The sequence below is a fragment of the Phyllopteryx taeniolatus genome, chromosome 8 (genome assembly GCF_024500385.1).
Source record: "Phyllopteryx taeniolatus isolate TA_2022b chromosome 8, UOR_Ptae_1.2, whole genome shotgun sequence".
Lineage (NCBI taxonomy): Eukaryota > Metazoa > Chordata > Actinopteri > Syngnathiformes > Syngnathidae > Phyllopteryx > Phyllopteryx taeniolatus.
In genome coordinates this window covers 16,040,001-16,066,233 of record NC_084509.1, presented here as the reverse complement: position 1 = coordinate 16,066,233, position 26,233 = coordinate 16,040,001, and the positions used below count along the sequence as shown (strand labels likewise).

Here is a 26,233-nt window from a genome sequence, read left to right as displayed (position 1 = left end):
ACAAACAACCATCCGCACTCACGTTCACACCTAGATAGAAGTAAAGTATGCATTTTGCCGTTTTGGATGCATGTTTTTAGCGTTTTGACAATAGAGGTTTGTGCTGGGTGTGTTGGGTGTGTGTGCCATGTATGTGCTTAGCATGTTGGGTGTAGTCCTATGTGCTTGAGTGTTGGGCGTATGTGCCTAGTGTGTAGCATGTATGTGCTTTGCATGTTGTTGTATGCTCATTGTGTTGTGTGTATGTGCTTATTATGTGGCCTGTATGTGCTTAGCATGTGTGATGTACAGTGTGTGCTTAGTGCATTGGGTTTATGTGCCTAATGTGTGGCTTGTATGTGCTTAGCATGTTGGTTGTACTGGATGTGCTTAGCATTTTGATATATGTGCATATCCTGTTGGATGATTGTGCTTCACATGTTGGTTTCATTGCTGAGCAACTTACAGTTTATATAGTTTCTGCTTTGCATGTTGGATGTATATGCTTAGCATGTTGAGTAAATGTGGCATGTGCTTGCCATGTTATCTCCGTAGCGTAGTTGAGTGTCTATGCTTAGTGAGCTGCATGAACAGTATGTATCAAGTGTATAACTGTCTGATATGGTTTGCTTGCTGGGTGTATACGCTCAGCATGTTGATCAAATGGTTGCACATTACATGCTTCGCGTGTTAAGTGAATGTGACATCCCCTTAGCGTGTGGTCGCTGCAAGAGAGAGTGCACAGTTACCTGAAATTCCTCTTTTCAGCCAGCGTGGCTCCTCCAACACGATAAAGAAGTTTTCATGTTTCTCGTATTCTTCATCATCAATAATCCTCACCTGAAGCGTCTGACTGCAAATGCATACGCACAGATTTGATCATTATCCTAAATGTATTGCAGGGTGCTTTTTTTTTGGGGGGGGGGGGAGTTGCCAGGGTAGTCTGAAAAGTTGTTAAATCTAGCCTCAAAAGTGCAAAGTTGGTATCATTGGCAGAACTTACGTTGTCTGGTCGTTGGTGAACTCCAGCTCACCCTGCGCATCCTCGTAGTCCTCGCCTGCCTTGGCCGTGCCCGACTCGGTGTGGTACGGAAGGATGACGGTACCGCGGGCGCCCGAGTTGCGCACCACCGTCACCCCCATAGTGCCCACGCTCTCGCTGACGCGCAGCATGCGCTCGCCAAAGGTGAAGATGCCAGCGTGGTCGTCGTCCAGGATGGTCACTGTGGCAACCAGGGGCTCCACCAGCCGGCCCTTGGGTGCGGCACCCGGCTCGTCGCTTTCGAACATGCCCTCCGCGTCGCCCACCCGCAGGTTGAGCAGTCGCACAAAGAAGTGCTCGTCCTCCTCGAAGATGTCGTCGTCGATGATGCCGACCTGGAGATGAAAGACGTGGAAGGGGTTGTCTATATAGAAAGCAATGTTTGTCTTTTCTTACCTTAATCTCCTTACGATTCTCTCCGGGTTTGAAAACCAGAGTTCCTTCACCGTACTCATAATCGGAGCCGGCATTGGCCGAACCGTCCTCGGTCCTGTAGTCCACGTAGAAGGTGTTCTTTCCCAGGCCCCCTGAAAGCATCAGGTTGGAAATTCATCATGTCAACAACGTTACATTTACATAGGGTGAAATACCAGTTGGAATTTCACGTAAAAATGCATCTGTTATGAGTAAAAGAAACCCAAATTAATTGAAGTTAAAGTTTTTAATGGGTACCAGTAGCGACTCTGCATGGGGGGCAGTGGGAGCAGTGCCAGTCCATCGTTTGTCTATATGTACCCTGTCATTGACAGGCGATCAGTTAACTCAACTCAATTCTGGTTTATTTGGACGTCCCAAATGCACCTTAATAAAACACAAACCAAAATACACGATTAAACTGTAAAAGTGCCAGATTTAGCACAGGGCTAATTTCCATCCGTATTCCCCAAAACATAAATACTTAACACAGTGCAGGGTCTAACTGGCCTTTTGCCCAAAGTCAGCTGGGTTGGCTCCAATTTAGCCACGACCCTAATGGTGACAAGCGCTATAGAAAAATGGATGGATAATGGTAATTAAGGCGCAATTAATTCCCCGGCCCTAGTTTTCGCTTCCCTACCTTGGCATATGACAGCCAGTGTGAGGATGCCGCAGTTCTCCATGCACTGGCTGTGAGCGCTTTCAAAGGAGATGCGGCTGCACAAGGCAAGGTCGTCATCTTGCGGCGCCTCCTCGTCGGTGACCACGGCGCGCCGAGCGTGGTCGGCGGCGTGTTTCTTCAGGACGTTACCGGCTCCGATCATCATGCGAGTGGCCTGGAGGTAACAGAGAAAAGAAGAGCGAGTGTGTGAGTGCAATTGTGATTGTGGTGGAAGTACAGGCAGACCTCCAGGGCCCTAAGGCAGGTGTTTAGTTGTCTTATGCCTTGAAGTACAGGTTACTGGAATGTTACCTGTATGCGGTAGAAGGCTCTGCTCTTCTGCTGGTGCAGCAGGGCGTAGTAGTTGGCCAGCTCCACCAGCTGGTCGAGCTCTTTGTCCGGATACTTCTGCTTCAGCTCCTTCAGGATCCGGATGACCTTGAAGGGGAGTCCAAAATAAAAAAAATTTTTAACAACTCCGGAATGTCTTAAGCACCTTACACACATACAAATGTTTAACATCTCAACACAGGTGTGGACAAAAAAAAGCTAAAATGTCAATGTAAAAATAGTACAAAAAAGTACACTCATTTTTAATTGGATTTATAATTTATTGTAATTATTTATTTTAACAAATAATAAAATTTAAAAACATTAACAATCAATTATCTGATAATAATAATAATAATAATAATAAAATACATAGTAATTACCAGAATATATGGCCAAATTAGGCGGCACGGTGAACAACTGGTTAGCACATCTGCCTCACAGTTCTGAGGACTGGGGTTCAAATCCCAGCCCCGCCTGTGTGGAGTTTGCATGTTCTCCCCGTGCCTGCGTGGGTTTTCTCTGGGCACTCCGGTTTCCTCCCACATCCCAAAAACATGCATGGTAGGCTGATTGAAGACTCTAAATTGCCCGTAGGTGTGAATGTGTGAGTGAATGGTTGTTTGTTTCTATGTGCCCTGCAATTGGTAGGTGACCGGTTCAGGGTGTACCCTGCCTCTGCCTTCTTCTTCTTTGTGTCCTACCTCCTTGCGGCTCTCGTCTAGCTCCCGACTTGTCTCCAAGTTAACCATGGCACTGTTGGAGTTGGGCAAGTTGCCTGCAGCACCCGTGGACGCGGCTGACGCCACACCAACGTTATTGGCCGCCGCGTCTCCAGTGCGGTTCTCGGCGGGGACCACGCCACCCCCCCGTGGGGGGAACTTGCCGTCCGCGCTCATCTCCATGCCGCCCTTGTTGGGCGTCAGGTCTCCCTCCATCTCCACGACAATGCCATGGCGTTTGTCGGCACGGTAGCGCTTGCCCATGTACTTGTAGAAGAGCAGGCGCCGGTCGGCAATCCAGGCCAGGATGACGCACACTGGGAAATAGAGTAGGGTCACCAAGGCCTCCCAGACCTGAGAAACAGGAAAACAATCCAAATGAAGTTGTCTTTTAACCATATTGACTTTAATATGACTGCTTTGAATTAATAAGACAAAAGTATTTAATGCTATAACTGGCAAGCGGCTGTGTTTGACTGGCAGTGGCTTGTGATGCGCATCTGTTTTTTAACAGTATGTTTAAGCTTGATTGACAGGAGCTTGTGTCTTTATTGAGCAATTGGAATGGCAAATTTGTGTTTCATCAACAGTAAGTGTAAGGGTGTCTGTTGACCAATAGCACCTCAAGGGCTGTGCCTGTAGTTGATTGACAACTGACGAATGTGTCTGTGGTTGCTAGACAACAGCGAGAGGGTGCGTCCCCATTTGACTGACAGCAACTAAAGGGGTGTGTCTGTGTTTGATTGACAGGCATTTGAGGGACCTGTCTGTAATTGGATTGACATCTTAAAAGTGTGTCTGTGCTTGATTGACAGTGACTGGAGGGCCTGCCTGTTATTTGATTGACAGTTGACGTGTGTCTGTAACTGATTGACAACAGCTAAGTGACACTAGGAAATCCCACTAGTTCACATCTCGTGTGTCACTAGAAGTACTAGTAGCATGCAGATGTCAACTCGCAAACTTTGGCAGAAAGTGGTGTCTGTTTGGTTTGTTTTAAATATACAATGTATAATTATTTTTTGTTTAGTTTGACAGTAAACTCCAACAGGGAGTGGCATTAAAAGGCTTGAAGCCTTTTTTTTTTTTTTAAGAATTATTCATTATTTGCTAAAGTGCTGTTCTTTTGTGAAGTGAGTTCACTGCCACCATACAACGCTCGTTTCTTAAGTTTGCACTCACAAGTCAAGGCAAAAAAAATTGTCTCGAAAAACTCTAAAGTCTAGTTACTCATATCTCAAGGCACCATTTTACTAGAACTACACACTACTTGGAGGCAAAACTGTGCACTAGTTGACAATTGCCTGCTACTAGTACTACTACTGTAGGTATAAAATTCTACTTAACGTAGTGATTTACTAGTAGTAGTAGTAGCGCACAGATGTCAACTAGTGCACAGTTCTGCCTCACTATTCACATGTACGTAGTTGTTTTACGAGTATGCCAATGTTGTCCTACTAATGTGCAGAAATGACATACAGTAGTGGAAAAAGTATGAATAGTAAGACAGTTGTTATAGTAGTGCACTGACTTATGAGTGAGGACAAAGACTCAGAGAATGCTGTACATGAACCTTAAACTGGATGTCAAAGAAATTGAAAAAAAAATCCTCAAACAGCTTCGATATCGTTGATATTGACTGAATGCTCAAACGACTTTCCATAAAGTTAACATGTAGTGCTTCAATAGTAGTAACAGTAGCACAAAGATGCCTCACTATTAATTACAGTAAGTCGTTCTACTATTATGCCAAATGTGTGTAGAAATGTCATACAGTAGTGGATCTACTAGTATGTTACTAGTAAGACACAGTCGTTCTACGAGTGCACAGAATTGTGAGGATAGAGCGTACTGGACATCTAAGATACTATATTTAAAAAAATACGGCTTCCAAGTGTTCATAGTTTATTAATAAGGTTTATTTGCATACTAGTAAGCAAATATTGTGGAAAGAAAATTACTAGTAAGACACATCTATTCTACGAGTTCACGGAATTGTAATACTAGTGAGGATAAAGAGCATACTGGTGCATGGGCCTTAAACTGGATGTCGAAAAAAAATGCTCACACGGCGTCCTATAGTTTATTAGTAAGGATGATTTGCATATACTAGTAGGCCAATGTGGCAGTTTAATGGAAAGAAAATGACTAGGAAGAAAAAGTCATTCTACTGATCATATAAAGCATAGTGAGTTACCTTGTATATAAATACATTTGCTTTGCTTTACTAGTGCACCCTAGTTGCGCTACGAGTGCACTGAATTGTCTCACCTCTACCACGCCGGGCGACATGACGGACAGGATGAGGTAGAGCCAGATGTAGGCGAAGATGCTCCAGAAGGCCGTGATGAAGAAGACCCGCAGGTGTTTGATCTTGCGCACCTGGCCCTGGGGGATGGTCCACACGCAGATGGCGATGATCACAAACATGTTAAAGGCGGCGCTGCCCACGATGGTGCCCGGTCCCAACTCGCCCGCCCTGAATTCGTGACCGCACACCTGCAGAGACAGCGGCACAAATGGATGATTTGTGGCAGAGGTGGCAAAAAAGCTCACACTCGGTACTTAAGTAGAAGTAGATACTTTTGTGAAAAAAATACTAGGAAAGTAAAAGTTCAAGTATTAATTCAACTCAAGTAAAAGTAAAAAAGGACAGATTTTTAAATGTACTAAAGTAAAAAGTAAAACTGAATTTTTACTTTCAATTGCAATTATAAATTGGCACACAAAGTACTTTTCTCACTTTTAACTTACATAGTAGCTACGAGTAGTGTGTGTGCGTGCGTGCGTGCGTGCGTAATGTAGTGTACCTCTATGACCGACAGCAGGATCTCCGGGGCGCTGGATCCCAGAGCCATGAGCGTCAGATTGGACACTGTTTCGTTCCAGATTCGAACCGTCGCCACTGATGTTTCCCCGTTTGGCATGGTGATGGTCACCTCCTTCTCCTGTTCGCCAAACACACACACACACACGCAGGCATGCACGCAATAATATAAACATGCAAATTGATTAGGATCCATCTGTTGTTAATTGCACGTCAAATGCAGATTGTATCTAACTAGGAGTGCGTGTAAATTCCATCCATCCATTTTCTGAGCCGCTTCTCCTCACTAGGGTCGCGGGCGTGCTGGAGCCTATCCCAGCTGTCATCGGGCAGGAGGCGGGGTACACCCTGAACTGGTTGCCAGCCAATCGCAGGGCACATAGAAACAAACAACCATCCGTACTCACATTCACACCTACGGGCAATTTAGAGTCTCCAATCAATGCATGTTTTTGGGATGTGGGAGGAAACCGGAGTGCCCGGAGAAAACCCACGCAGGCACGGGGAGAACATGCAAACTCCACACAGGCGGGGCCGGGGATTGAACCCGGGTCCTCAGAACTGTGAGGCTGACGCTCTAACGAGTCGGCCATCGTGCCTGCGTGTAAATTAATTAATTAATTAAATAGCATATACACCACACCTGTAACTCAAATCAAATAATGGCTCGTATCTCCAAAAACTTGAAAGGCGGCTCACACGTATCTCACGGCACCACTGTAAACATTGATGATACAGAATATACAGTACGTGTACAGTAGTGCAATGTGAGTAGTCATATACCACTCACACTCATATATCTTAAAATAAATGTGTCTAATCTAAAAGGTTGCTGTTTGGTTCCTCATTGTAGCATAGCCCTGCCGACCGGACTAAAAAAGCTCATTAATAATGAATAATAAATGATGTTTGTGACCCGTATTTAGCAACTTAAGTGGGTGCTCAAAATGGATCCCAGCAGCACATGGCTCATTGCCCAATTGCCCTTTGAATGCCGTGTTACAAGGAACTGCAAACAATTGTATGATAATAATAATATTAATAATAATAATAATAAAAATGGTGGAACGTTGGACTGCTTAGCACATCTGCCTCACAGTTATGAGGACTGTGGTTCAAATCCCGGCCCCGCCTGTGTGGAGTTTGCATGTTCTCCCTGTGCCTGGGTGGGTTTTCTCCGGGCGCTCCGGTTTCCTCCCACATCCCAAAAACGTGCATGGTAGGTTAATTGAAGACTCTGAATTGCCCGTAGGTGTGAATGTGAAAGCGAATGGTTGTTTGTTTATATGTGCCCTGCGATTGGCTGGCAACCAGTTCAGGGTGTAACCCGCCTCTCGCCCGAAGATAGCTGGAATAGGCTCCAGCACGTCCGCGACCCTAGTGATGAGAAGCGGTCCAGAAAATGGATGGATGGATAATAATAATAACTTTGTTTGTGTAGCATCTTTAAAAACAAATGTTCACAAAGTGCTTTGACAGAGTAGAACACAGTACAAAACCAAACATCACGACGTAACATTGCAATTGCCAAACACAGCGCGTTACACTCTATACGCAATGGCCAGCGATGTGTTGGAATATGAGGAAGAGGAGTATTTCGACATACAGGAGCACCCAACAGTGCTTGGCATCGTCAAACTGTACATGTTTGAGCCGATCAGGAGGTCGGAACCTGACAGTGACGACGACGAGCAGCCAAGTAACAACTGTACAACAGAAAAAGAGAGTAGCCACTGGCTCGATGTGACGGTATGTCAAAAGCATGTCTTTTTATGGCTAGAAATAATGGCACCCCAGGAGTGCCAATATTTTTTAGCACGACTATACGTATTATGTATTCATATATGTTTCAGTGACACGGCACAAGCTTTTACATAGGATGCAGTATTCCTATATATTGTGTGGCCTTCGCTCAAGTAGCTTTATAACACGCCGCATAGAAAGTCTTTGCTGTGTCTGTTGAACAAGCTGCTTGGCTCGTGTGATGTCACAGCGCCGGATATAGCCGACGACTGGAAGGCGCTCGATGCAAAAAGCAGAAGGCGCATTCTGAATAATATTTATTGATTTAACTGCTGTATATCTGCTGTATAATCACTTCAAAATGGCAGATGTGGTTTGTAAAGGGGGAAATCAAGAACATTTTTAACATCTTTGTCCTCTGAGCTTTAACTGAGGCAAGTTCTTTAGAAGTTGTCCTGAGTTGCTTTTTGGCCTCCTGGTTCAGTCATTGCTGTTCTCTTGGGGTAATATTTGTAGGCCGGCCACTCCTGGAAAGGTTTACCACTGTTCCATGTTTACTCCATGTGAGGCTAATTGCTCTCCCTATGGTTCGCTGGAATCCTAAAGCTTTAGAAATGGCTTTGTAACCCTTTCCATTACTTTATTTCTCGACTGTTCTGGAATTTCTTTGCATTGTGTCATTTTGTTGCAGCTTTTTTTAGCTCTTTTGTCCAGCTTAAGTTTGTTGGGAAAGATTCAGTTTAAATGATTTTTTTGATTGAACAGGTCTGGAGGTAATCATGCTTGGGTGTGATCAGTGAAAAGGAACCAAAAATTGTGATTAGCCACAATTAATTTGTGATTTAACCAGGGGGGAAATTACTTTTTCACACAGGGCCAGGTAACTTTCAACAAAGAAACAAACACGTGTGCAGCGTAAATGAGATAAGCTTTTCATGGGAAATCCTTGGCGCAGTCTCAGATGTCCAAAACAGGTCTCGTAAGGCTTGGTTTGTTCCAAACTCAGGAAGCGGCTGGACCGTTCACAGATGGGTTGAGCCGGTCTATCGCCTCATGGGCCTCAGTGTCACGAGTTGATATAGAACATGCCATTTGCTGGCCATCGACCAGGTGGCTGAGTTAGGTCAGATTGTTACTATGGCGATCAGTTCTTTACTGTACTAATAGCAGATGGACAAAATCTCTCGGTCAAGTTTGTCTTTGAGTGACCCCTAGAAATGGTCAAAATGGCCGTAGATGGACATTGCTTCAAACCAAAAGGGCTGACTTTCTTGTATGTTTAAGGGCATGGCTTTACGAGACTTTTTTGTGGGTCTCCTCATGAGAGACATTCAGTACCTACCAAATTCTGGGTTGCTAAGTGAAACTACCGTCAGGGGTTGAATTTTCTCAAAATTTTAGGAGGCACTACCAGGAGTCATCGAACTTAAAGATCATGCTCCATGCTTTTTGCAGGTTTGGCACATCTAGTGCGTTTGGTGGTTAAGATGCTCCATTTCCATGGAGTTCGTGCACCAAAAACTGTGAAAAGATGACCTCACCTGTGATGTAATGACCTCGATGGACGCCATGAAGCGGTCGGCGATGATTGACACGCCCAGGAACATATACATGAGAGACACAAAGTAGACCATCGCCCGGGTGATCTGGTCTCCGAGGCCGGGCCGGTTGGGCCGCCAGACGGGGAGCAGGATGCCCGGCTTGCACACAGTCACGTCGTCGCACTTCCCCTTGGCCGGCACACTGCTGTTTCCATATGGCCCGGCGGAAGGCAGGGAAGAGGGCAGCATGGAGGCTGAGACCACCGTCCCCCACTGGGACTCTGACTGGCATTGTGGCACCGAGGACACGACGAGGAGGGCCAAGAGGGGAAGGAGGAGGGGGACGGGCAAGGCAAGTTGAGACATGGCAGCCCTACCTGGAGGGCACACGAAGGATGACTGCAGGCAAAGATGCTAGTTCACCTTCAAGACAGAAACAAAGAAAAGGAAGTTGTCAATAAAAGCATAACCCTCACATGCTGATCATTTTCTATGCACACAAAGTATGTTCCCGGTCAATATTGACCCGGGCCAAGAAAATCCTTCATATAATTATCTATATGACATGAACGACACATCTATTTAAAATGTATTAATAGCCTCTCTGACCTTAGTAAATAGATTAATAATCCTTAATCAATGTTTCAGAGAGAAGGGAAAGTGTATTTTGATGTGCTCCATTGGATGTACTTTCTTTTTTGGTCAACCCTCTGACTTCTGTTCCTTATGTTTTGTATGTATCATTCTTGATGTTTCACTCTTTCACTGTTTGAAGATTCCCCCATGACCCTTCAAACACCAACAGCTGCATATTTTCTGTAGGAACCTGTGCAAATGTGGTGAGAAGACAGACGGTTCTCAGGACTGTTTTAAACTCCCCCGTGAACACCGAACGGACTGTCCCGACGTTTTTTTTTGTGGGTCTACTCATGATACACATGCCTACAAAATTTCTTGTGTCCATTTATTGTTTACCCAAATTAGATGTCAACCCAGTTGGACTCAAGGTGACTGACTTGTCGCAACCTAATAAAAATGTGTTGTTGGTGTCCTGACGTCACCTCATTATTATAACATTTTGACTTCAGGTCTCTTCACTGAGCTTGGTAAAATTAATAACAGTAGGAATGCAAAAAAAAAAAAAAACCCAAAAAAACAACGAATGAAATGTGTTTGCCACGGAGGCGGCATTTAAATCATGAAATGAGGAGTTTATTGTCATCCATTAAGGGCGCGAAGAAAGCGAGTGCCATCCATCCTTTTAATGAATAGCAAAGTAATTTAAAGAGGAGTATTTGTCAAAATAAAAGAGACTCATTTTAGCAGCGAGCGCAGAGAGACCACTTCCTGGCCCTTTTGAAGTTTAAAGAGAAGCAATTTAAATGTTTCAATGTAGTTGAATTGGCTTCGGTGACTGAAATGTCAAAGAATACTGAGAGGTGCCAATTATTCTACGTTTGTACAACCCCAATTCCAATGAAGTTGGGACATTGTGTTAAACATAAATAAAAACAGAATACCTCAACCTATATTTAATTGAATACACTACAAAGACAAGATATTTAATCTTCAAACTAATAAACTTTATTGTTTTTAACAAATAATCATTAACTTAAAATTTTATGGCTGCAACACATTCCAAAAAAGCTGGGACAGGGTCATGTTTACCACTGTGTTACATTACCTTTTCTTTTAACAACATTCAATAAATGACACTAATTGTTGAAGCTTTGTTGGTGGAATTCTTTCCCATTCTTGCTTGATGTACAGCTTCAGCTGTTCAACAGTCCGGGGTCTCCGTTGTCGTATTTTACGCTTCATAATGCGCCACACATTTTCAATGGGAGACGGGTCAGGCCAGTCTAGTACCCGCACTCTTTTACTACAAAGCCACACTTTTGTAGCACGTACAGAATGTGGTTTGGCATTGTCTTGCTGAAATAAGCAGGGGCGTCCATGAAAAAGACGTTGCTTGGATGGCAGCATATGTTTCTCCAAAACCTGTATGTACCTTTCAGCATTAATGGTGCCTTCACAGATGTGTAAGTTACCCATGCCATTGGCACTAACACAGCCCCATACCAGATGCTGGCTTGTGAACTTTGCGTCCATAACAGTCCGGATGGTTCTTTTCCTCTTTGGCCTGGAGGACACGGCGTCCACAATTTCCAAAAACAATTTCGTCGTACCGCGGAACACTTTTCCACTTGACATCAGTCCATCTTAGATGAGCTCGGGCCCAGAGAAGCCGGTTGCGTTTCTGGGTGTTGTTTATAAATGGCTTTTGCTTTGCATGTTAGAGTTTCAAGTTGCACTTACGGATGTAGCGCCGAACTGTATTTACTGACATTGGTTTTCTGAAGTGTTCCTGAGCCCACGTGGTGATATCCTTTACACATTGATCCACTGAGAGGGTTATGGCCCGGAAGAGCATGCCTGGATATCTCGTAAGCCCATTTTGGACGACACTCTTATCAGGGATTTTTATGCAGCCCAACCTGGGAAGCCTGGAAGGACGCCGGGAGGTGTCCGTTGAGGGGGGGTACTGTCATGCGCTGTGCCCTGCAATTCCTCTGCGAGGCGTGGGTGGCACCTTGTGCCTCTTTTTTCTCTCTCTCTCCAGCACCAATCGCCTCCTCGTCTGCGCACCCGGTTCCAATCAGCACTCATCACAGCCTGCACTTAAGCCTGCCTGTTCCTGTGTTCCAGCACCAGAGTATTCTCGCTCCAACGGTGTACACCGCCCGAAGCACTGCTCTCGATCGTAAGAATAGATTCTCTGATATCTGTCCTTGAACTTATTCCCTGTTGTTGTTCCTCCTCCATTGCCCTCCTGTGTCTCCTGCCATGATGCTCGCTCCAGCCACATTGCCAAGTTCATTCACCTGCTCACGCTCCAGTGTCCCGCATTCTCCCCGATCCTACGGCCCACCATCACGCCTTGGAATTCCTGACCTTGTTCTTCACCCTAATAAACCCCTTCCAACTGCTTCCTCTGTCTCAGTCTGCTTTTGGGTACCGTCCAATACCGTTTGGTACAAACCGTGACAATGTGTCTGTTATGCGTGGGTAAAATTCGGTAGAAATCAGATAAAATAGTTTGTAGTAATTCGCGTTTGAAGGCCCGACCCCTGGAAATGGCCTAAATGTCCCTAAAGTGACTGTTTGAAAGGAAAATGGCAGACTTTCTTTGTGTTTTCCAGCATGGCATTTTGAGACTTGTTGTGGGTCGACTCATGACAGTCATGCCTACCTAATTTCATGTTGCTAATTGGAACTGGCTTCGGGGGTTGAAATGTAAAAAAAAAAAATCACAACCTACCCTTGTCCTGTCTTGTCCTATTTGCCACTCATTAGATCTCTTCCTCCCAGGGTATAGCCAACTCTTAAATAACATTATTGCTGTCATATGCTGTTGTTATACTGTTATTGTTCTCTGTTTTGTTTTGCTCTTTTATATCTGTCTATCATCTCTCAAACTTTGTTCGGTGCAACGGCATTTCCAGCAAATATCCATCACAATACAAATAACCAGAGGGAGTACATCAAATTCCCCTGTTGCACAGCAAAATCGTTTTGGCATAAAAAGGCATACAGATTCATCATTCAGCTTAAACAAAGAAATGATTATGAAGAAATGTGAACCAGATTTGACTGACAAAACTGTGAAGGTGTTGACGGATTACAGGCGCAGTCTGTTGCCGTGCCGACAGGGGCAGAGATCCTGAGGGGCAATGGATCGATGGCAGAGAGATGGGGGTTGTTTTCGAGAGAGAGAAAAAGAGAGCAAACCTCTATTCATCAACCGGAGGAGAAAGAGCTGTCGGTCTAGCTTGTTCAGCACACACACATGCACACAAACATACTCACGCACACACGCCAGATCTTTAAAATGTAAGAATATAACTAACAGTGGGGACAATAAATGCATTGTGAATATATTGTTAAATTAGAATGTTATTGAAGACCTCCCCCAAGGCTGAGCAATCACAGTTTGGATCATTTCCACATTGCTGCAATTCATGCATTTTTTGCGGAGGAATTTAGGAAAATACTAGAATCAAATCTGTTATTTTTTTTAACATTAACATAAAAAATTGCCTATGCCTATACAACCCCTAAAATACAAACATTTTCACCAGGAGAAACGCATGTCCAAAATTGGTGAGTTTAGTGCATGTTGAGGCCACCAAAAAGGCACTTCATTCGCGGAAATAATATTAACAGTGATTCCAAGAGGGCTCGGGCCCTAATGATGATATCAAGTGTGTTCTGCAGCACCTTTGCAATCGTATGCGTTAGCAACTCGGTAGCCCTCGGGCCGCCATGTCGCTGGCGGATCGACAGAGCTGACAGATTGTCCGTGTACCTCTCCAAAGCTCCTTCCCACTCACTTCCATATGCTGGCATTCATTACTCAGTCAGTCGTGGTTACAGTATATTATAGTATGTACTCTTGATCCCTGAACAATCGTGTCTGTCACTTTTTTTTTTTTTTAATAACAGGAGCAAGAAAAATTATATTTCATAAATAATACAGTAACTGCACACATTTAGCATCGCAAATGTACAGTCATCACTTTCCATAGAATGGGCCGCTGATGCATCTCTTCAGGGCTGGAACACACAAGACGTTTGATCAAGATGTGACCTTGTGGAGCTGAGTTATTGGATATTCCTGTTTTATGTCGAGTCATTAAACTTTGCTGCCGTGCTACGGCCAGTGATGAAAATTAGAATCGTAATGATTTTGTGTCACCCATCTGTCTTGTGTACGTGCTTCAAATTGCTACAAAAGCCATTCCACACAATCTCTAGGACAAGTTAGTCTGTGAAGGAACCCTGGAAACGGCCAAAATGGGCATAAAATGGCTACTTCGGACCAAAATTGGCAGACTTCTGGTGTCCTTTCTGGCATGGCTTTTTGAGACTTATTTGTGGGTTTACTTATGTTAGATGTGGCTACCAAATTTTATGTTGCTCTATAAAACTGGCTCCGGGGCTCAATTTTCAAAACATTTACGAGCTGTTTTCATTCATATTTTTTCTATGGCAATAAAAGGTCCTCTTCGAAGGAACCCTGTAAATGGCTCGTAAAATGATTATACAATGGCCACTTGAAATCAATTTTCTGTGTTTGCAGGTATGGCTTCTTGAGTCTTTTTGTGGGTCTACTCATAATAGCCAAATTTCACATTGCTAAGTCAAACTGGCTTTAGGGTCTGAATTTACAAATGAAAAATCCAGGATGCGCTACCATCATACCCCAATGCTCTGTCCACACACAATGACCTCAAATTCTTCACACTTTAGTGTTGTATATTTGTCTAATATATGTGGTTCAAATTTGGTAGCAATCAAACATAATCTGTTGTACAAGGACTCTTTGGAGGACCCCTGAAATTATTCACAATGACCGTAAAATGACCGCTTTGAACCAAAATGGCTGACTTCCTGTGTGGTTTCGAGCATTGAGACTATTTTTGTGAGTCTACTCATTATCAGCATGTCTACCAAGTTTCACGTTGCTCAGTCAAACCAGCTTTGGGGCTGAAAGGTCATTTGTATTTGATTGACACATACCTAGCGGTATTACTGTAACATTATTGTCTATTATTGTTGTAGTTTGCAGCAGTAGAAATGTACTGAACATTTAAGTTTGATTGATGCATTGATAGCGAGAGGTGTTCGTAACATTCCAACTATTGATTCAGCTGTTATTCATTTGTTGTCCATTGCGAGCCTGCACATTTTTAGTTACAGCACGGCGCCCAGAAAGAGACTTTGTGACTAAAACCATAATAAAAAAAATTTAAAGTTGTGAGAACATCGATCTCACAGAGGCAATGAAAAGTGGCATCGTGGTGCACTTTGAGCCTCTCTTCACCTCATTTCGACGTTTCGTTTTCCAAAGTCCAACACAAACACACTAATGTGCGTGAAATTGTCCTTCAGCATGCCATCGTCTTCAAGTGAGCTTACACCCTAAAACAGATGCAGAGACAAACACAGAGCGTGGAATGCTCTGCCGAGGGGAAAACTGGCGAATAATAAAGCTGCTTGATGGACCTTCAATGTGTGTGAAAGATAAATCCTTCTCATTCACATCATGATTTTTACATCTGCTGAGGACAACTATTGTAAAAGCGGTGTTCTTCTAAATGTGTGCGTTATCATGATAACATTGTGCATCAGTACCTACAGTGGACAGCTATTAAAAAGGAGTTTTCGTCTAAACACACAAGTCATATCACAGTCATGCATCAGTCACTACAGTGTGCGCAACTATTAAAATCAGTTTTCTTTGAAATGTGTGAGTCATCATGATAAAGTTGTGGATCCATCGCCACAATGGAAAGCTATTCAAAAGCAGTTTTCTTAAATATGTGTGAGTCACGATGAAAACGTACATCAGTCACTATAGTGGACAGCTATAGTGTATTAAAGAGTAGTTTTAGTCTTCATACACGCATCTAGCTGTCACAGTTGTGCATCAGTCACTGCAGTGGACATACAGTAGGTATTCAAAAGCTGTTCTCTTCTACTATGCATTAGTATTGATGTTAAAGATGTGAATCAGTCACTATGAGGATTCATTGACTTCTCTGTCACAGCTCGCTAATTCCATTCTGTTCAGTTGTAATGGTATTCCTTGACAACCAATCCTCCAAATTGTGCATGCTGATTAATTACCGAGCGAGTCCCAAATTGTTTAAAGAGCAGAACTTTGTCAATTAAATATCAATGAAACATATCAGAGGGATAAAAAGCAATACTGTCCCCAGCAGATGGTGTTTCACACACTCAGCCACACATACAAAAGCACACCAGGGTTGTTGTTGTTTTCTCTCCCAGGTTGGTGCACGTGGGTCAGATGTGAACATGCCTGACAACTGAGCTCCATTGTCCTCTCTGGGGACGAAAGCTCTTTTTCATATCTGCGCCTCCAGCTGGTGTAGCCTGACTGAACATTTTACGATGGCAACACTTTAGACCTCAAATGGAAACATTATTTCATATTTCCAATGCCAACAGTTGCAAATAGTTACAAATTTAAACAAAGGAGGTTTTACTCTCCTTGACATCAAGACTCGTGCGTATAGAAGAAAACATATTTTGAATATCTGTCCAATATAATGACTGATTCACAGGGTTGACATTAAGACACATGCAAAAATAAGAACATTTTGGAATAGTTTTCCACTGTAGTGACTGATGTGCAACTGTGAAATCGTGACTCACTAATATCGAAGAAAACATCATTTTGGTCCCCCACCCCAAAAGTTTTTTTTAAAAATTGGAAAAAACAAAATCTGTGAATAGTTGAATCTGCAGCTGCCGACGAGTGAGTGTGCGACGATCCGCAGTATTCCAAATATAAGTCATAATATTAGGAGCAGCTCTCAGTTGGATGCAGTGGACTTTGTGCATGAACAAGTGTATGTGGGTGGAGGCGCAAGTTAATTTGGAAATATGACGTGTGTATGTATGTGTGTATGTATACAAATTTGTTTGTGTGTGTGTGTTTTTATTCCGCAGTCTATTTCTCTGTCTTCCCATTTAGCCTGGATCTTGGTGTCTCGTTCTCTTGTGAGAAAACACGGGCGAGCAAGCACCATTTTGACAACAAGCTACCGCAACATTCATTCCATGCATGTACGCACACACACACACACACACACAGACAAAACTACTTTGTGAGTCGTCATGGAGATGGAGCAGGTGACTTTTTTGCGAGAGCGAAAAGTGCTTTTCAGGCACTTTGACAGGTGCACTCTAATGAAGAGCTGCACTACTTTCATTAACTAAAGACTTTGAGCAGCAAACCAAGCAACAAGAAAGCTAGCAAGCCCTCCAGCTGCCAAATTTTTATTATTGTCTAATCAATAGTGTGAGCTATTAAATGACTTCCCGTTTCATGTTTAATTTAGCACACTGCACTTTAACATATTGGATATTTACAGAGCATTCCTGAGGTCTTTGCTTCCACTGAATAACACATTTGCAGACTCACAGAGAAATGCATACACTTGTAAGCTTCCTCTCGCGAGCTATAAAAGTAAAATAAAATCAATTGTTTCTGTTGGGCGGAAACCTCATATGTCCAAATATCCATCCATCCATCGCACCATGTTGCTTGTAATGAATCACAAATTTTTCATTTTGTTTAAATATAGTGTAGGTTTTTTTTTCTGTTATGTAGTCTGATTGGAGCACCAGCATTACTTAACATAAAAAAAACATCATTGCCACAATAGTCGTATTCACATGCATGCTTGTTCACTAATGGCCTCTACAATGCTCATTCATCACAACTCGGCTCCGGCCGCCTTTGGGCATAATGATCCATTATTGTTATTTTTACCCACAATGCACTGCGGTCGCCTATTCAAGCCATCAGCCTTTTTCTGGCTGGTTGACTCACAAGTGTCAATCACATCCCTGCTGGATGGCATGTCTATGTGTGAAGAATCGACACACATGGGCTGTTATTGTGTTTCTGCACCAGTGTGAATGCTCCTTTTGTCGAGAAATTGATTGACAGTCATAGAAGTGGGTCAGATCAGCCTGGTTTCTAAACACAAACTTTTCTCGAAAAAGGAACTTTGAGCAAATTTCGGCCCAATTCAAACCCAAAATCTCAGTTCCATTCAGCCGGGAGTGTTCAAAGTCCAGTCAAGGGGCCATGTAAGGTAATTATATAAAGATGGTAAGAAAGTACAGTGGTACCTTGAGATACAAGTTTAGCCGATCCATGACCACGCTTGTATCTTAAAAAAAAACTCATATCTCAAATCACCTTTCCCCATTGAAATGAATAGGAATGCCATTTATATGTATTAGCCCCCAAAAACAACATAAGACAATTTGTACTCAACATTTTGGACTGTATAAAAACACAGTAAAAAACATTTGCTCTCGACATAACCTCAAAACATGGAAATGCGAACACAAAACAACTATACCCAAAGATCCTTTTACACTTGAGACTATGTGAGTCTCGGGATGCACATGTCATGGAAACAATCAGTCCCAGCCCGGGAAAAATTAGTCCCTGTAATTTATCATAACAGAATACAGATACAGTAATCCTCGGCTATATCACGGTTCTTGCTTCGCGGTTCCGCTATATTGCGTACAATACAAAAACGTACAATTGCAAGGAATTTAGGGATTTCATCATCTATGGTCCATAATATCATCAAAAGGTTCAGAGAATCTGGAGAAATTACTGCATGTAAGCGGCAAGGCCGAAAACCAACATTGAATGCCCGTGACCTTCGATCCCTCAGGCAGCACTGCATCAAAAACTGACATCAATGTGTAAAGGATATCACCACATGGGCTCAGGAACACAAAACCAATGTCAGTAAATACAGTTCAGCGCTACATCCATAAGTACAACTTGAAACTCTACTATGCAAAGCAAAAGCCATTTATAAACAACACCCAGAAACGCAACCGGCTTCTCTGGGCCCGAGCTCATCTAAGATGGACTGATGAAAAGTGGAAAAGTGTTCTGTGGTCCGACGAGTCCACATTTCAAATTGTTTTTGGAAATTGTGGACGTCGTGTCCTCCGGGCCAAAGAGGAAAAGAACCAGCCGGACTGTTATGGACGCAAAGTTCAAAAGCCAGCATCTGTGATGGTATATGGGGCTGTGTTAGTGCCAATGGCATGGGTAACTTACACATCTGTGAAGGCACCATTAATGCTGAAAGGTACATACAGGTTTTGGAGAAACATATGCTGCCATCCAAGCAACGTCTTTTTCATGGACGCCCCTGCTTATTTCAGCAAGACAATGCCAAACCACATTCTGGACGTGTTACAACAGTGTGGCTTTGTAGTAAAAGAGTGCAGGTACTAAACTGGCCTGCCTGCCCCGTCCTTCACTATCTCTGATTGGTTTAGAGACCACGATGGGTTTCAAGTGTGTGCTTTCAAGTCGCATATGTTTTTTTGTCTTCCTCAAATGACTGAGCACCTGTATGCACCCTCTTTTTTTTTGCCGCACCATTCAGAAACCCGGGTGCATATATGCGACCAAATAGTCCTGTCTCGTCAAAAAAAAAAAAAAAAATAAACATCATACGCTGGATTTCCAGCACCACGATGGAGTACTAAGCCATTGCTCTGCGTCCTAAAAAGCAGATTGATTGTACTTTATGCGTCCCTGCTCATTTTTGTGCATCTCAGACATGGGACGCACATCAAACGAGATCCCTGTACACTTAAAGCTTCGTCTATCCTTGTTCTTCTTCTGTGGGGTTTATTGGCAGTTGGCAAACCGTCTTAATGGCACATTAGTGCCACCAATTGATATTTTCGTTCCACTGCAAAAAAAAACAAAAAACAATGTGAATTGATGGTGGCCAGATGTCTGCTATCTAACAATGGGGGTCTGAAGTGCACTCATATCTTGGATTTTTACTCATATCTTAAGACCCCAAAAAAATCAGCCAAGCAATGGCTTGTCTTTCAAAAAACTCGTAAGTTAACACACTCATATCTCAGGCACCACTGTCCCAGTTTGTTTTTTAAGATTTACTTTTAAGTTGAATCAGTACTTCTACTTTTCGACTATTTTGCGTCATCTTTTGTCACAATCGCAACACACACTACATACCTACTGCGACAAATCCTCTGCTTGTCCCATACACATGCATACTCTGCTCGAGTGTGAGGTGCCCAAACTTGTCCGACTACCAACACGTTGGCATTTCTCTCTCATTATCGATGTGACAAGCAATGAATTCCCCTAATCTTTATCTTACACTCAACAGCTGTGCTGATCTCAAATCCAAAGTGATGCAAGGACTAAAAGTTTGGTCGAGAGACAGAGGTGTTTCAGTGCGCCACACAACAGGGAACATGACAAAACTAGAAATATGAATTGCAGAAACAACAATGACCCAACATAGGATCAACATACCAGGGGAACTAAATACAAACAAATTGACGAGACAACAAGGCACACCTGGACAAGACATGAGTGGGTGGAGGGAGCTGATTGGTTGACACAAGGTAGAGGGCTGACGAGAACAGGTGCAGACGAAAAACAAATGAGATGACAAGACATCAACGACACAGGCAAACTTGACAAAACATGAAACAAACTAAAGAGGGTGACCTACTAGAGTGGAGGTGGAAGCATGCAGGTGGATTACATCTTGTGCAGACGATGTAATCTGAAGGAGGTTACGGACTGTAAGGTAGTGGTAGGGGAGAGTGTGGCTAGACAGCATAGGATGGTGGTGTGTAAAATGAGTCTGGTGGTGGGGAGGAAGATTAGGAAGACAAAGGCAGAGCAGAGAACCATGATAGGTTGATTGAAGACTCTAAATTGTCCGTAGGTGTGAACGTGAGTGCAAATGGTTGTTTGTTTCTATGTGCCCTGTGATTGGCTGGCGACCGGTTCAGGGTGTGCCCCGCCTCCCGCCCGAAGATAGCTGGGATAGGCTCCAGCAGCCCGCAACCCTAGTCAGGATAAGCGGCAAAGAAAATGGATGGATGGATGATGATTTATCCTGGGCTGATCTTTTCTTTCTCCTCCCGGGGGTGTCGCCAGCTGACGTAAAGGTCTCAGCGGCTAAATGTCGACGCAAATGCTATTGGATGTTCATTGAGGCAGAAGACTCTAAAGTTCACCTCCAATTATCTGCTCCTGCTCCGACATGACACCTTTCTGACTGATGGACTCTTTTAATTGAAGTCCTGTTCAAAAGTTTACAACAATTTAGTGTTTGTCTGAAGTAGTTCCATCAATGTTTTACTAGCAGAGTTAAAAGCTCCAGGCTACACATCAAATTGATTAAGAAAAATCAAGAAAAAGTGACTCTTTTACTGACTTTACAATGACTCATCTGACCAGCATCGACTGGGATCTGGGTCGATGGTTGGCGGCTCTTGAGAGTGTTTCATTATTGAGTCACTCAAGGATATCATAGATGATATCATTATGCAGCGAAACGTCATTATGTGAAGACCCTGAAATAACACAGTTTAACAATCTCATAATTGGCTCATTTTGATACAGCCATTTTTGCCCAAAAGCTCACTGTGCTAGTTCCTGCAGAAAGAGACATTTGCACGACTGCTTGTTTCTAGACAGAATACGTGGGGCACGGCCATTTTTACCCTAAAACGTAATTTACAAAATGAAATACAGCCGTTAAACTCACTGTGCTCTCTTTCCATGGCAAGTTGGGGCAGAGGGCTCCACTGCCCCACACAGAAGATAATCGCTGTTGGGATTTGTTAAGCATGATATATGACGCACAGCAATTTTTGCCCGAAAGTGCAATTTAAAAAAAGCCGTCAACTTATCGTGGTGGAGGGGTTTGTGTGTCCCAATGATCCTAGGAGCTAAGTTGTCTGGGGCTTTATGCCCCTGGCAGGGTCACCCATGGCAAACAGGTGAGGTGAGGGACCAGACAAAGCACAGCTCCAAAGACCCCTATGATGTTTAAAAATACTGGAAGATGTTTTCCCTTGCCCGGACACCGTGGCCCCCGTCTGGAGCCAGACCTGGAGGTGGAGCTTGAAGGTGAGCGCCTGGTGGCCAGCCCTACAGCCACAGGGCCCGGCCGGGAACAGCCCGAAAAGGTAACTTGGATCCCCCTTCACCACCTGTGGGAGGGACCATAGGGGTCGGGTGCAGTGTGAGCTGGGCGGTGGTCAAAGACCGGGATCTTGGCGATCTGATCCCTGGCTACAGAAGCTGGCTCTGGGGACGTGGGACGTCACCTCTCTGGCAGAGAAGGAGCCCGAGCTGTGTGTGAGGTCGAGAAGTTCCAGCTCGATTTATACACGTCACATTTGGGCATAAAAATCAGAATTGACCTACAGCATGAACATAATCTTAGATCTTGCCGTGCCTGCGTGGGTTTTCTCCAGGCACTCCGGTTTCCTCCAACATCCCAAAAACATGCATGGTAGGTCAACTGAGAGACACTTCTAAAATATTTTGAGGAGATGTCAATTACTTGTGGTTTTGCGCTGTAGCAGGCAGCAGCTCTCGGTCCCTATCCTCCATTATTCATGGAGGATTACTTTAAAAAAAAATTTAATTACATTTATTATTTATCATAATGAAAAAATAAATTATTACCTTTTTTGAAAATATACTACTTTTTCACTATAAAAATGACAAAATGATTCTTGAAAAATAGATGTTTTTTCTCTGAATAAAATATTTATCTTGAAATAATTGATCTAGTGATCAAGGGTGCGGGTGCGCTGGCGCCTATCTTAGCTGACTCCGGGCGAGAGGCGGGGTACACCCTGAACTGGTCGCCAGCCAATCGCCGGGCACATATAAACAGACAACCATTCGCACTCACATTCACACTTACGGGCAATTTAGAGTTGTCAATTAACCTACCACGCATGTTTTTGGGATGCGGGAGGAAACCGGAGTACCCGGAGAAAACCCACGCAGGCACGGGGAGAACATGCAAACTCCACACAGGCAAGGCTGCATTTGAACCCGGGTCCACAGAACTGTGAGGCAGCCGTGCTAACCAGTCATCAGCCGTGCTGCCTTGAAAACTAACTTCTAGGAAAAAACTATTGTTGATTTTTTTTGCCTGATTTTTTTTTTTTTACTTTCTTTTTGTAGAGATCAGGATTATTGTCTCCAAATTGTAAAAATAAACGTCATCTAAAAAAAAATATTAAAAATATACAACTTTCTGCTCACAAGATTAGAAATTTTGCCTCAAGAATACTAAATATTTTTGGGGAAGAAATGTAATGTTTTATCTGAATTTTTTTTAATTTTCCCTCAAAAATACACCTTGATTTCTAGAAAGATAATTAACTATCATATTAACACTGCAAATTCTTATCTTAAAAAATGACTTTCATGACTATCATGTTCCCTTCTAGTCATGTAGATAGAAGAAATGTCCAAGAACAGAGTTTGGCTACTATCAATAGGGGTTTTCTCACCACAGGAACCTTTGCAGGAACGTCCCCAGCTGCCCTAATAGCTTGAGTTCCCGCTGTGTCCCCACTGAAAAAATCCACCAGGGTACAGAAGGTTCCTCGTGGATTATTTTGTTCCTCCTGGTGGGTTAGGGTCTTCCGAGAGCTACCAGGAATTCTTTGAGGGGGCGGGCTGTGGAGGAGCTCGTCCAACCTGTGGAAAAATTCCGTGTTTGCCATAGTGCAAGACAAGGAAATGAAGCTCAGCTTTTTGTCTGTGTTTGTACGTTCACAAATAAATATTTGCAATGTACAGTCTGTTTTTTTTTTTTTCCATGCAAACACATTTACAGATACCAAATACTCCACACTGTTGTATTTACAATCTGATTAAGAGCTGTTCATGATGTCATTATTTTTTCATTTATTTAGTGAATCTTATATGGGTAAGGTACTTTTTTTGCACTCACATTCACACCTATGGGCAATTTAGAGTCTTCAATCAACCTTGCATGCATGTTTTGGGGATGTGGGAGGAAACCGGAGTGCCCGGAGAAAACCACAGCAGGCACGGGGAGAACATGCAAACTCCACACAGGCGGGGCCGGGATTTGAACCCCGGTCCCCAAAACTTTGAGGCAGATGTGCTCACCAGTCGGTCAGGGCTAGGTTTTAAAGGTAGCAAAAATATTTGAAATTTAGATGACGATATAAAATAAGACATTAACTTGAAAGTTTGAAATACCAGCGTTTTTTTAAAGATCCACTAGGTGTCTGTATTGAGCAACATCAGCCTCATTTGCTTAAGCCACTGTACCCTGTACTAAGTGTAATGGAAACACAAACCACATGGGCCACAAGAACCTTTTGCTACCAGGAAGTCAAAGTTCCTGGGCTGGTTGGTGGAAAAGCACCTACTGGCTATCAGTGGACCGTGCACACTTACTGATCGTTATCTGTATGTGCTCCATACACTGAATGTAAAATATTCTAAAATCGGCACACTTATTCCCTGCATCGGGATTTTCAGTTTAAATGAAAATACGATGTGGGAGGTGCTTTTCCTGCAGCCGTTGTTAAATCTCGGATGTCTGCATGAAGATGTTCACTTTTGTTTTTTTACACCTCGGTGAATGACCCACTTGTAAGTTATGCACCGTTCTCAAGTCAAAGACAGAGCAAAAGTGCATATTAACATTGTGGTCACAGATCTGATGACAGTCTTCAGGGCAAATCTCAAGAGCAAATGTAAGCGGTTGGCAGGCGGGATTGGATTTACGGGAGACAAGATGGGCGAGGACAAAGGCCGAGCGGTTGCGCCGAATAACAAACGAGCAGTGGTGAGCGTCAAGACTCGCAAAGCCTTCGGTGCTGACTTACATTTACTACCTACATTCTAATATTTGTTCCATGTAATTGTAATGTATTTGCAACGGTCTATTTTCTTCATCTTGTAGTGCTTCCAGTGTGTGGGTGTGGATGTTAGAGTCTATCTGTCCAATCAGATTTCAGCCGCTACGTGTTGCCATGTCAATGTAATATGACCAGGGCATTTTGAATAAGTCATTTAAACTAGATTAACAATGGGACTGTTTCTTTATCCTATCCGGTTTCAAATTGGTCTTCATGGTCACCGAGCTAACCCTAGATGACATCAGCATTTTTCCATCCTCTGATTGGTTGGTCAGAACAAAACCTGTTCTGTAGCACTCTGGACAAATTCAGACATTTAATAATCAGCATCTCTGCTGTATTTTATTTACATTTATTAAAATATTGATTCTGGACTGCTCTAGTTGATGTATGTGGTACAGGTGAGAGCTTGTATATTGTATTTTTGTACAGTCTTAATGGTTTCTATAATTGTGATTAGACAGTGTTGGTATTAAGAGGTGGATTAAATCGGGTAATTCTCCACTGAAGGACCAGGCACCAGCAAACGAGCGAGGAAAGGGAGAAGAACAAAAGGAGCGGATTGGGGTGGGGGTGTCAACCAACGACATAAACGTTGAGTAATTAGGACTGCTTGAAGCTGATTGGAGTTGAGCACAATTAGCGGCAAATGAGAGCCAGGCCGACGGGTGTTCTGAAGAGGAAGACATCACTGTCGGCTTTATGTAACTGGCAGAGTGTGAAGTAGCCACGATGGACAAACAGAAGGACACGTCCTCCTCCCTGTCCTCATTATGGAGCGTTTGTGAGAACTGATAGATTGAACAACTGCTTCTGACTAGGTTGTTGGAACCGTGTTTGGGCCCACTTGATTCCTTAAGTCTGATGTGTTTGGCGAGTGTAGTGCTCAAGATGAGAATGCACTCACACTCGGATGAGGTGGACTATGGACTATGGTCTGACACGTTGCACAATCGAAATTAAGTGACTGACTAGAAATAGATCAATAGACACTAATCTAGTCATCTGAAGAATTTTATCCAAGAAAAATAGAATTCATTTTGTCAAAATTATATGACTTTCTACCTGAGAAAATACTACTGTGCATTGCTGTATGTTTAGAAGTTTAAAAAAAAATGTGTTTAAGAGTATAGAAAGTCTTTATAAGAGTATGGTCGAGTGGTAGAGTTTAATAGGAGTGTCGGGAAGGTTAATAAGAGTCTGGTGAGCTTCATACAGCTTTAAAATATGTATCGATAAAAAATAATAATCAAAAAAAAATCGTCATCTGTTGCGGAGTGGTCTAGAACCTAACCCTCGCAATAAACGAGGGATTACTGTATTATTACAAGTAGTATCTGTCTACTGTGTTACTCACTATTTTTGTTCAAATATCCGTTGCTTAAAGTGTTATAACACCCAACATTGATGCTAGTTTTGTAAACCTGTCAATGGTGATTTGCATTTTGTGTTAGCATTAAGCTAGCAGACCATATGCAAGAAGGCAAAGTTATGTAGTTGTTTTAAATGTATGTCTTTTTGTTTTGTTTAGATAACTGTAAACTTAAACTGGGAGTGGCAATGAACAGCTTGCAGCCTATTTTTTGAAGAATTGTTCACTATCTGCAAACTGCTGCTTGTTGTGAA

At 43.1% G+C, this 26,233-nt stretch overlaps 1 protein-coding gene across 3 annotated transcripts in view; it reads right to left on the bottom strand.

Annotated features, from left to right (window-relative positions):
• The window catches only part of slc8a2b (solute carrier family 8 member 2b), a 70,824-nt gene that overhangs the window by 13,657 nt on the left and 30,934 nt on the right, over positions 1–26,233 (bottom strand). The window contains exons 2-11 of one of the 3 annotated variants that reach the window (XM_061783173.1): positions 23,219–23,408; positions 9,263–9,685; positions 5,962–6,099; positions 5,423–5,650; positions 3,134–3,505; positions 2,412–2,537; positions 2,079–2,274; positions 1,418–1,548; positions 983–1,356; positions 729–832 (exon numbers count right to left, since the gene is read on the bottom strand). In XM_061783173.1, coding sequence (XP_061639157.1) covers positions 729–832; positions 983–1,356; positions 1,418–1,548; positions 2,079–2,274; positions 2,412–2,537; positions 3,134–3,505; positions 5,423–5,650; positions 5,962–6,099; positions 9,263–9,628 — 2,035 coding nt within the window. In that variant the 5' untranslated portion in view covers positions 9,629–9,685; positions 23,219–23,408. Of the gene's footprint in view, positions 1–728; positions 833–982; positions 1,357–1,417; positions 1,549–1,693; positions 2,046–2,078; positions 2,275–2,411; positions 2,538–3,133; positions 3,506–5,422; positions 5,651–5,961; positions 6,100–9,262; positions 9,686–23,218; positions 23,409–26,233 lie in introns of those variants that run through there. The other 2 variants (XM_061783172.1, XM_061783174.1) reach the window with 2 other exon arrangements.